The sequence below is a fragment of the Bombina bombina genome, chromosome 2, assembly GCF_027579735.1.
Source record: "Bombina bombina isolate aBomBom1 chromosome 2, aBomBom1.pri, whole genome shotgun sequence".
Taxonomy (NCBI): Eukaryota; Metazoa; Chordata; class Amphibia; order Anura; family Bombinatoridae; genus Bombina; species Bombina bombina.
In genome coordinates this window covers 959,339,604-959,351,193 of record NC_069500.1, presented here as the reverse complement: position 1 = coordinate 959,351,193, position 11,590 = coordinate 959,339,604, and the positions used below count along the sequence as shown (strand labels likewise).

General features: G+C 33.6%; 1 protein-coding gene across 1 annotated transcript in view; it reads left to right on the top strand.

The window, feature by feature from the left end:
- The first annotated feature begins 271 nt into the window (after positions 1-271).
- UNC5C (unc-5 netrin receptor C) overlaps positions 272-11,590 on the top strand; it is a 555,959-nt gene continuing 544,640 nt past the window's right edge. The window contains exon 1 of the mRNA XM_053703452.1: positions 272-847. Within this exon, the coding sequence (XP_053559427.1) occupies positions 733-847 (115 nt within the window). The 5' untranslated portion in view covers positions 272-732. The remainder of the gene's footprint in view (positions 848-11,590) is intronic.

The window sequence follows — 11,590 nt, the reverse complement described above, 5'->3', positions numbered from 1 at the left end:
ATCAATGAATAACAAAAAAAAAAATGGAGAGATTTGAGGATGAATTCTCTTTTAATAAGCGATCAATTTCATGACAATGACAGTGTTTGCAGCTCTGACAGAGAGATGCCTCATGCTGCTTTCTGCTATGGAGCTGCAGACAGACTCCCAGTCCAGAGATCCAGATCTGCTTTTCACTCACGTCTCCTGTAAAGTCAGGGAGGCTGGGCTGCCAGCGAGAGCACAGTGGCTCAGCCTGAGTTACTCTCAGTCTCCTTGTAACATTGGATAGAGCAAGGCACAGATTTGCAGTCCCTGCCTGTCACATGCCTGTATGGTTTCACCCAGCACCAGTATACTAATGTTTCAATACAAGCAGCACTTTAATACAGAACCATGGCTTATTAGGATGCTGAATGTCGATGCTTTGCAAGATCACACATACTTGTCTGCAAGATTTTAGAAGCCAACCAACGTTGTTGATCAATCCTGTGTTATCATTTACTCAGGGGATTTTTATTTTGGACAAATTGTACCTAGAAGTCTGTTTTGCTCCATAAGGAATATGAGAAGATGTCGCTGATGCTAATTTGGGCATGAGATGCTTTAGACTTTTTTTTTAAAGGGGGAATCAATGAAATTCAAAAATTCTCTCTAACTAGTGCCAGGCTTTTTTTTTTTTTTTTTTCTTTTTTTCCACTGCTGAAGAAAAGTGGAGTTTTACCAAGACATATTTTCGTGCCTTCCAAAATAATGGGGAAGGGTCTGGAAACTGCAAGCTGTGGGTTAGGACTTGGATACATCTTGCAAATGTGTTTTCTACCTGCATTGGCCATACTGAGTGCAAGTAGCACTTTTGCAGCTCAAGGTAAGGGCTTGACAAACAGAGCAAACAGAATGCATAATTCATAATTAACGGATTTAAGAGGGTCTTACTAAGGATGCAACAAAATAAAGCAAGAACACCCAATTATACTAATGTGTGTTACATCATGTGTGTACCTGGCTTATAGTTCTAATACTCCTGAGTTATTTAATTCTTGAGTCTCATGATCAGCCGGTATAAAATTACTATATATTTTTTTTATTAAAAAATAAATCTTGTGGTTTCAATTATTATCCAGGTGTTACCTTAATGCACAAGATTACATGTCCCCATATTCTGCACTTTATAGTTTTAGTTGTTAACATCACTATATCGTTTATAAAATCAGTCATAGGTAATTAAGATGGTATTTGTATACACTCACAAACAAAATGGGCTTTTGCATTTCATCCAAGCGATACCTGCATTTTACTTAGCTCTATATGGAGCTAGTGTGCTGTGTAGTCCGAAATGTATTCTCAACACTTCAGCACACTTTTTCCATTTAGGATTAAATACCGTGATTTTGGTTTCACAGCTAATGCTCTAGTAGAGTCTTTGCAGTTAGGATGTGTATTATATGTATCACATATATCAGACACTGTAAATATTATATACATTGTGTATATCTATTTATCTATTATCTATCATCTATCTATCTATATCTATCTCTGTATCTATCTATGTATCTATCCATCTATCATCTATCTATAATTTATCAATCATCTATCTATCTGGTTTTCTGTGTGTAGTTAGCACACTATACATGTGAAGTGCTGGCTTGTGTGTGTAGCCTAGTACCAAGGTAGGGTGATACATTAGCTGAAATGAATGACCCTTCCAAAGCTATATGGTAGTTATGTCTATTTATTACAACTGTATTCATTTAACTAAAAGCTTGTAATCTTGACTGTATTTTTACCAATAAAATAACTACTTTTATATCACAATTGTATTTGGGCTGAATTGTATTTGAAACATAACTTGGAGTTATGTTTAATAATGGTTTTGCTTGTATACTGTTAATAGTAAAGTGTAAATCATCCTGTAAACCTGATATAGTCAGACTTATTATTCTGCATTCTTGCATTTTATTTCTGTTGACAGAAATGTCTTCACATATCTCATTCACAACTTTAAAACACCAGCAAATTATAATAAGGATGTTCATGCTATACCTGAAAATGTATTTAGTAGGAAACCTAACATTAAATAAGTTCCTTAGGTTCTATAAAACTATAAATAACTGCAAGTTAAACAGAACTCTACATTTTATTGTTTTATGAAGAAAGCTCCACAATCTTATTCAAACCTGCTCCCTAAGGTTAAAATAGAGTTGGAGATACTTTTTTAAAATGATAATTTTAGGATCCCTTATAAATTTAAGGGAGCCTAAGTGACCTATATACAGGAAAATCAGAATTAAACATATGCTTATTATATTTGTCCATTTTGCGTTGCAGAGATGATGAATATAGAGGTATTAGTAGTGCCCTAGACATGTTAAATAGCAGCATTAGTGTTCTACTTTGTACATGGTTACAAGGGAATTTATTTTGCTCACATAGTCCATCTGAAGAATAAAGCAGTGTAGACATAATTAGATAATGAACTGTATAGATATCTGCTCAGGTTAAGGCTACACTAGTGTCTTTACTTGTGAGATACCAAAGAGATTTTTCTTCTCAGATAAAATGATACAATGAAGGCAGACCAGGCTAGTGGGAAACAAGATCAATAAAGACAATCAGGCTATGAGATAAAGGGATTATTACCTTGAGAAGAGAAAGAGATGAGAGAATTGAGGCACATGCTTCCGTTGTGCTTGTACATGTGGATTAAAATGTATTGCTGTTTATTGAGTACATTCACTATCCAGCCAACATCCCTGGAAGTGTTATGATAGAAACCAATAATTTCACTGTATATGTCCTGGATGGTGCTGAAGTACTAATGTAATGAATAATAAAGCAAACCATTATTTGCTGTTCTTGTCAGTGGTGAAGCAGTTACATACAAGCATTCAATATAGTTTCAGGGATTACTTTTACTTGGCAGTACTACAAATTAATATATATATATATATATATATATATATATATATATATATATATATATATATATATATATATATATATGTGTGTGTGTGTGTATGTGCATGTATATATATATATATATATTTATGTTTGTGTGTGTGCAATGCATGTATGTGTATATATATATATATATATATATATATATGTGCGTGTGTATATATATATATATATCCTCTGTGGTTATCTATATATATGTGTGTGTGTGTATATATATATATATATATATATCCTCTGTGGTTATCTATGTATGTGTGTGTGTATATATATATATATATATATATATATATATATATATATATATATATATATATATAATTTTATAAATATATATCCTCTGTGGTTATCTTGAAGATTATCTTTCAAAGTTTCAACTGCACAACAATCTTAGATGAAACCCAAACAACAGGTCATGGGAACACATCAAGGAAAAGTTAGGATTTATTATGAGTTAGTGCTTTAATAAATGACTTTAAACAGTCACAATAAATATGTGCAGTGTAACCTACTCAGTTGTAATATTTTAGTGTTATAAGGTAACAACCAACTTATTTTGAGACTGGAGTGGTGTGATAGAAAATTTTGAAGAAGCTCTTTTAGTTTCATGTAATCTAAAAGGAGATGGATTTAGGAAGTATGAGATATAGCAGTAAAAATACAATTTCCCCAAATGTGTAGGTGCCCCTGGAATCAGACTTTAAATTGACATTGATATGCAAAGACAAAGAAAGCTGGTCCAGTTGGCAAAGCAACTGTGGAATCTTAGACTGATAACAGAGCCCATCATTTGAGTCTTTTTTTTTTTTTTTTTGTACTAAGCATCTAATAATTTTATCTTGCAGTTTATGGATTTTTTCTTTGTGCTGCTGTTCTTTAGACATGGCCCATGACTCTGATCTTTGCAGCTTTCTTTACCTCTTTCATTCATGTCAGTCGCTGGCTATTCTCAAGGAGGTTGGATATACAGACTTAATTCATCATCACTCTTGATCTAGACATGGGATTGGCAAAGGTCACTGGAAAGATATCTAAAAAAAATCTTAGACAGCTCCAGATAGAATCCAGATCATTAAAATATGCATAAAATATGTAGTAATAATAGTGTGCTTATGTTTTAGCTAATATCTTCCTATCTAACTACCTTCCTATGTAAAAATAAATATATATATATATATATATTAATAAATATAACACACATACATACATATGTAAGACAAAGTCTTAACATAACTTATGCTATGCTCTAATATGAGCCAACATTTTAACAACAATGTTTACATTGGATTTAAATACAAAATATTTTTTATAATGCTCATGTATGCTACTTACAGTACTTGCACTCACACACACACACACACACACACACACACACATATATATATACTGCACCAGTTGGATTGATCCAGACACTCATTATTGCTATTCCTGCTCTCTAGACTGCAAAATATCTGCCAGCAAATAAATTATACACTTGCAATTTAGTTCTCTGCTTTATTTGTTTGCATTATACTCTTAAGGAAAATCTATTACCTCTGCTTTTCAAACTCTTCAGTACTGTGACTAGAAACAACTTGCTCCAGTGAGTGGGTGTATCATGCAGAAAATAATGAAGATGAGCAGCTTCGTTAATGCTTGTGAGGAAGCTGTTTTATGGTTCCTGGAAAATGCTTACTCTCTCTCTCTCTCTCTCTCTCTCTCTCTCTCTCTCTCTCTCTCTTTTCTTTTCTTTGCAATCAGCTAAACTAAGCAACCTAACCATTTAGAATTTCCCATGAAACCTCTGAAAATGTACTCATAGTTGTATAGTTTAATGGCACCAAAATTACTTCTTGACTACTGTTTTTGTGTTCTAGACTATACCAGCATGTCTTGTTGAAAGGAAACTGGATGTGTTAAAACATATATTTCATCAGGCATTACCCTTGAAAAATAGAATTTACCATATAATAAATTATCAAAAAATGAATAAGCTATGTACATCATTTGTTTTTATGTTATACTAGATGCTGAAATATCTAACTAGTACTCGGTATAACGTAACTTTCATAGCATTCTATAAATTGCACATATAATAGTTGTAAATTACTCATAACAAAAGTCAAGCCACGGTCAACACTTGACTATAGGGACCGCTGATAGTCTACCATTCTTATTTTCTATCTGCTTTTGCTTATCAAAGAAATTGACCCCATATAATTTAATTTTAAGATAGATAAATATATCTTTATATCCTAGTGCTAAGTTGGAAAATTCCTGGATTTAGGCCCTTAATTGTAAAAATCAAGATTTAGAGCAAATGCCCTTGACATATGAGTCAGTTTATCATCTTTTTGCAGATGATTTGAAAAGATCAGTCCTTTTGGATGTAAGTGAACACATTCTTGTCAGGCAAATGAAAATGTGAGAATAGCATGCATTATTTCTTAAATAAGAATAGGTGAGTGGTCTCTACTTGTGAGGAAGTCAGTTGAAATTGTTATAGGCTTGAGATGGTTGAGTGAACATCGCTTTGGATATTACCCGGGTGGTTTCATCATTCTGGATACAGATAAGAAGTGTTTTCCTGATTGACACAGAAGCAATTGAGGTTTGCAGAGCCAGAATCAGACATACTTTGCTTTTGTAGATATATTGATAGACATGAGCATTATGGGTGTCATCTGAATGTAGATGAAAAAGTAGTGCTAAATAAAAAAGGTTACGCTTCAGAGCTATAGTTTTAAATGGTGCATAAGGCATTTTCATAAGATAGAAGAAATTGTGCTGTTATATTTTCCCTGAACGCTTTTAAGAACCTTCAAGTTAATTGATATTTTAAGCTAAAGACATTGAATAACATAAAACAACAAACTGCATTTTAATAAAAGACAAATATATAGACAATTTAGCATTGTATGATATAGAAAGTTCCCCAAAGATCTACAAAATATACAAACGTCTATGTATGAAACATACCAATTATATCAGACAGACCAGATTAAATAGATTTGTCAAAAAGCAGAATTAAGTTGTACATTTTCAGTAAAAAAAAAAAAAAATACATTTTTTGTTTGTTTTTAATTAACCAATAAAATAAATTGTTGTGTATTTAATTCTACCACTTTAAAATGTTTGTGAATTCAAATGTTGTCTGAAAATGGCATGTATAATCTCACGCTTTATGCATGGCATAAAAAAGGAAATGTTTTAAAGGGATTTACTTGTGGGTGCTGAATGTAATTACCTACAGTCATGTGGAACTTGTATAGAGAAACAAAAGCAGTTCCCAGTTTAATCGTTCAAGAATGAACGCCTATTGGTATTTATGTTTATTGTAGTTGGATTATTCTTTTTTGTTATATTTATCACTCATCAATGTGTTTTTATAAGATATATTTTTAGATGAGTAAAATATAAACAAATCCTCAAATTAAATTATCGGACATCACCAATAGAAAAATGTAATAAACTATTATATGCCTTTTAATACTATTATGGCGATTGTAAAACTTATCTGAAGTAACAATTATGAGTAAGGTTAAGTAGTTGATTATACTATGCATGCAGAGGGGAGGGTACAAAAGGGTATTGGTCCTTTTCTATAAATTTGTTTCTGAAGTCTATGAATAAGAGTTCAATATAAAAAAAACTGCAGTGCATGTTTTCATTAGCAATCTAAGCAAGTTGATCATAAATGATGTCTTGAACTGAAGAAGAAAAGGAGTTATTCCCATGTCCCATCCGCAATAAATATATCCTTCAACCTTTCAATTATGCATAGGATCTCAGAGACTCCCTCAACAACACCTATTTTTATTCATTTGCATTAATGGAAAAAACCTCAATACTGTGTCATACTGTGAATGAATTTCCTGAAATATTTCTACAATAAGCCAAGCTGCAGAATACTAACAAGCTTGTTTATAGATAGCCCTAGTAATTATTTTGTTTTCCTAAACCATTATATTTGTTTCAAAAAGGCAATCAAACTTAGGCAAGGGTAGGTTGACTAGCTCATCCTATTGAGCCTGTTAATAAGTCATAATAGAAAAAAGCAACACTTAGGGCTAGATTTATCAAGCCCCTGCGGCAGCAAGTTCTCACAAGAACTTGCTGCCGCGATTTATCAAGCAGCGGTCACCAGACCGCTGCTTCCCTAACATCTTCGCCACATCTATTCTGGCGAAATTCAATCTCCTCGGTCGAGTACGACCGAGGAGATTGACAGCTCCTGCCCGCGCGTGATTGGCTGTGCGCGGGCAGGGGCGGGATTGCACGCTTGCGCTCGTGTGCAATGTTAATTACCTGCGGGTAGTTGCGCCCCGCCACAGGCGAGCTCAGGGTTGATATACCAAGGGAATGAAAGAAAAAGGAAATCTGAAATCATGAGGTAAATAGGACATAAAGCAGAAATACTTGAATAGTCTAACGTGTTAGAGCATGTTATTGTTGCACTATTGTTTGAACCAACCCCCCCCCCCCCCCCAAAAAAAAGGAGTTAAAGGGACATTAAACCCAATTTTTTTCTTTCATGATTCAGATAGAGAATACCATTTTAAACAACTTTTTAAGTTACTTCTATTAACTAATTTGCTTCATTCTCTTGATATTCTTTCCTAGAAAGCATATCTAGATAGGCTCAGTAGCTTTTGGTTGGTTGCTGCACATTTTTGCCTCATGTGATTGGCTCCCCCATGTGCATTGCTTTTTCATTAACAAAGGATATCTAAAGAATGAAGCAAATAAGATAATAGAAGTAAATTGGAATATTATCTAAAATTGTATGCTCTACCTGAATCACGAAAGATTTTTTTTGGCTTTAATGTGCCTTTAAACACATAATTTGTTTTAGACTGGCAATGCGCTACTAGTCAGAATTAGAACATGTACACTGAGCCAATCAGAATAGGCATGTGTGTCTAGCCACCAATCACAGCTCTGCCATGCAAGCTAGTATTTTACTGACATGGCCAGTATTTTATGTTTCAGGTCAATGTAAAAAAATAAAGAATACATATTGAAATAAGGGTGCTATCATGGAGAAACTTCTAAGTGGATTGTAATCATTAAAATAATAATAAACAAATGCTAAAATCAGGTTTAAGATGCTGAGCTATGTGGCATAATCGGAAATTTATGCTAATGAGCACAACTGGGTTTTTTTTTTAAAAAAGGTGGCAACCGCAATTATAGTCCATGTTCATATATAAAGTAGTATAAGTCCAGCCACATATATAAAATAATATCCTTTATTGCTTCATAAGGTACAGGTAAGTGGCTGGACTTATTCTACTTTATATGTGAAAAAGGAGTTGGCGGATCCTGTCCATGCCTATTATGGAGAGCGCTGCTTTCTCTTTAAATGTGGAATAGTCCATGTTCATCTCAAGATCGTAAGTGAATTGCTAATCCGGAGCTGACTTTAACTTTGTGTTTAACCTAATTGCAGGGGTTAAATCCACTGTTGTATTTAAGTAATTGTGTAATAATAAAACACTGCAGCATATTAGATAATTGTATTATTCCTTCTATTTTTCCTTTTTAAAGCTAAATGTTAATGCAATAATAAACTGCTGCAAATCATTTAATTTTTATTATTGCACAAACCTTTGGTACCCATGGAAATTACACCCACAGAGTGGTTAAACCTATTAAAACTCGCATTCAGGAGCTGCAACACATTAGCAGGTTATGGCTGATGAGCCAATCGCTTCTTGCATAGTCGCTTGTAACTGACATTCATAACGTTAGCAAGAAACATTGTTTTAACCCCTTTGTGGCTGTTAAACACAAAATTCTGCTGAAAGGGACAGTCTAGTCAAAAGTTAACTTTCATGATTCCGATAGGGCATGCTATTTTAAACAACTTTTTTTATTTACTTTTATCATCAAATTTGCTTTGTTTTCTTGGTATTCTTTGTTGAAAGCTAAACCTAAATAGGCTCATATGTTAATTTCTAAGCCTTTAAAAGCCGCCTCTTATTGAAGTATATTTGGGCAGTTGTTCACAGCTAGACACTGCTAGTTTATGTGTGCCATATAGATAACATTGTGCTTATACCCGTGGAGTTATTTATGAGTCATCACTAATTGGCTAAAATGCAAGTCTGTCAAAAGAACTGAAATAAGGGGGCAGTCTGCAAGAGGCTTAGATACAAGGTAATTACAGAGGTAAAAAGTATATTAATATAACAGTGTTGGTTATACAAAACTGGGGAATGGTTAATAAAGGGATCATCTATCTTTTTAAACAGTCACAATTCTGGAGTACACTGTCCCTTTAAACAACTGTGACACATAATGAAGTACTATTGAAGACAACATAATTGGGGTTAATATCATTGCTAGCATTATGTATGTATCTGCAGGAAAAACAAATTGTCTTTGATATATCTTTTTCTTAGTCTTTTGAAAGTGCACAGTGATCCATACTTGACCTTGTATTTTCAGGGCCCAGTTCTTTATTATTTTTCTTTTTTTAAAATAGCTATTCATTGTTTGGAATGAAAAAGTAAATAAGAAATTACTTATTTTTATTGCAATATCTAAGGTAAAGTATATTATACATTACTGTTAAGTTATTCAATAATCTACGCACAGCAGAGCTTACATTTTTTTACATCTGATTCTTCTTTTTATGGATTAGTGTATGTTTATCTATAGGGTTAGAAAAATATCACAAACATTTACCAATCAGCTAAGTCGTTACTAGTCCATTATTTTAAATAGAGAAAGAAGCCTGTTTTCATTTTTCATCCGGACTAGTGGCCTAATGAAAATATCCAGCCCTGTGAATTTATAAAATCATGATCTGAATTCAGCATTCTAAATGTTTTATATAAATTTGTCAACCCCTAAGGTATACCAGTTCTCACTATAGAATCATTTTGCTATGTAGCCAGTATCAACAATAAAGACCAAGTTAGATCTAGGCTACAAAATGGTAGTAGCTTTTTTAGTTCAATCATTCAGTGCTTGAGGGCATAAATAACCCTTGATGGGGTTAAGAGGGCATAGACTTGGCAATTAAAAGCAGACAGTAACTGTGCCTGATGTTGAACCCTCTAAGGAAAGCTCTCAGTCAACAGGGAAATGTGAGATCAGAAACTGGTGACTTGGTGGTTGCTGATTACGAGCCTGACTAAATTGCTGCAGGGGTTAGATTATTTTACTGGGTACGTTGGAAAACGGTGGCAATATCTTTAGGGAGAGACATTCCTATGTTGTTCTTAATAGGAAAATAATCAGCTTATTATTTCAAGGGCAATTTTACTTTGCTCAGCCTTGAGACCTTCTACTGGTTTACCAAGTTAAGAGATTTTTCCTTTGAGTCTCAGGTAATTTGAGAGATGTAGTCTTTTACTGCATAAATCCATGTGCCACTAGACTTTTTAATAATGTGTTATAGGATAGATAGGATTGTCATGTTCTCTTGAGTACAAAAGCTAATGTTGTAATAATCATTGAGCATAAAAAAGCCTCTTTTATTATAGTAGCAGTACAAACATCAAAATATACAGGTGATATTTTTTTTCAAGGGACGGCGTCATTTTCCATTATTTAGTACAGCTTTATATGAGCAATGCAATGTATGATATATAGTATGAATTATGTTTGAATAGTATACACAAAATGATAGATGACAACTATGGGCCAAATGTAGCCAAGAGGGGAATATGGTCCTCAAATTCATTTGTAAACTGCATGCATAAGACTTTGGGCTAGGAAATGAGGAAAAGTAGAACAGTGTGAGATTCCATACAAGTACTAGGGGGCTTTGCAGTCTAATTAATAGTGCTAAAACATATATCTATGTTCAGATAAACTTTCTACAGTTTGAAGATGGGACAGATAGATAGAATTGTCACACTGCATTGTAACACCCCCAAGACTTTGATGTCCATAATAGAGAGGTGCATTTGGCTTTGGACAAATGCAAATTTATCCTAATTAATACCAAGATGTTGAGTCTTCTGATACATGAACAGCCAAATACATTATTGCTTGACCAAATTGATTTGTTCATTAGTTTGTGCATTTTGGTGCCAAAAAAAGGTGTAGGAAGGAGGACGAGTTATATTGCTTGGCTAATCAGCTCCTTTGTTTGTAAGGATGTACTGGGGGTCTGACTATTCATGTGCCCTGTACCTGCTATAGTATTACTAATTATTAATGTTAGGGATAGCTAGTCGGTTACTAAATGTTGGATTTAAGTCATACAGGCTTGTCCATTCAAGTCTTAACCGAGCATAGGGAGGTGGGAGACTAGGTCATGCTCAGAAAGTTTCAATCACTTTCACAAGCGCTATTGGAACATGCAGTTGTGTGACTTCTGTGACTCTGTGAGCCAGACATTGACTCAAATTCTATGAGCAAGTTGTATGTGCTGCTAGTATTGAAAGTTAGATTGTTTAAACTGTTTGAATTCTTTAATGTGATATTTTTGATAAAATTATATGTTTATATTTGCTGTTCCCATTGTAAATAATGGTAATGAATCCAAATTCAATATTCATCAAAAATGGTTGTCCACATGAATGAAATTCAACTGAACCGGACACTGGGAAAAATCTGAATTTATTTTTTTGGACTTATCAATTTTTTCACTTGTGGCTAAACCTGCATTATGTGACAGTGCAGCATAGAAGTATTTTTTAGCGGTGTCCTCTTTATT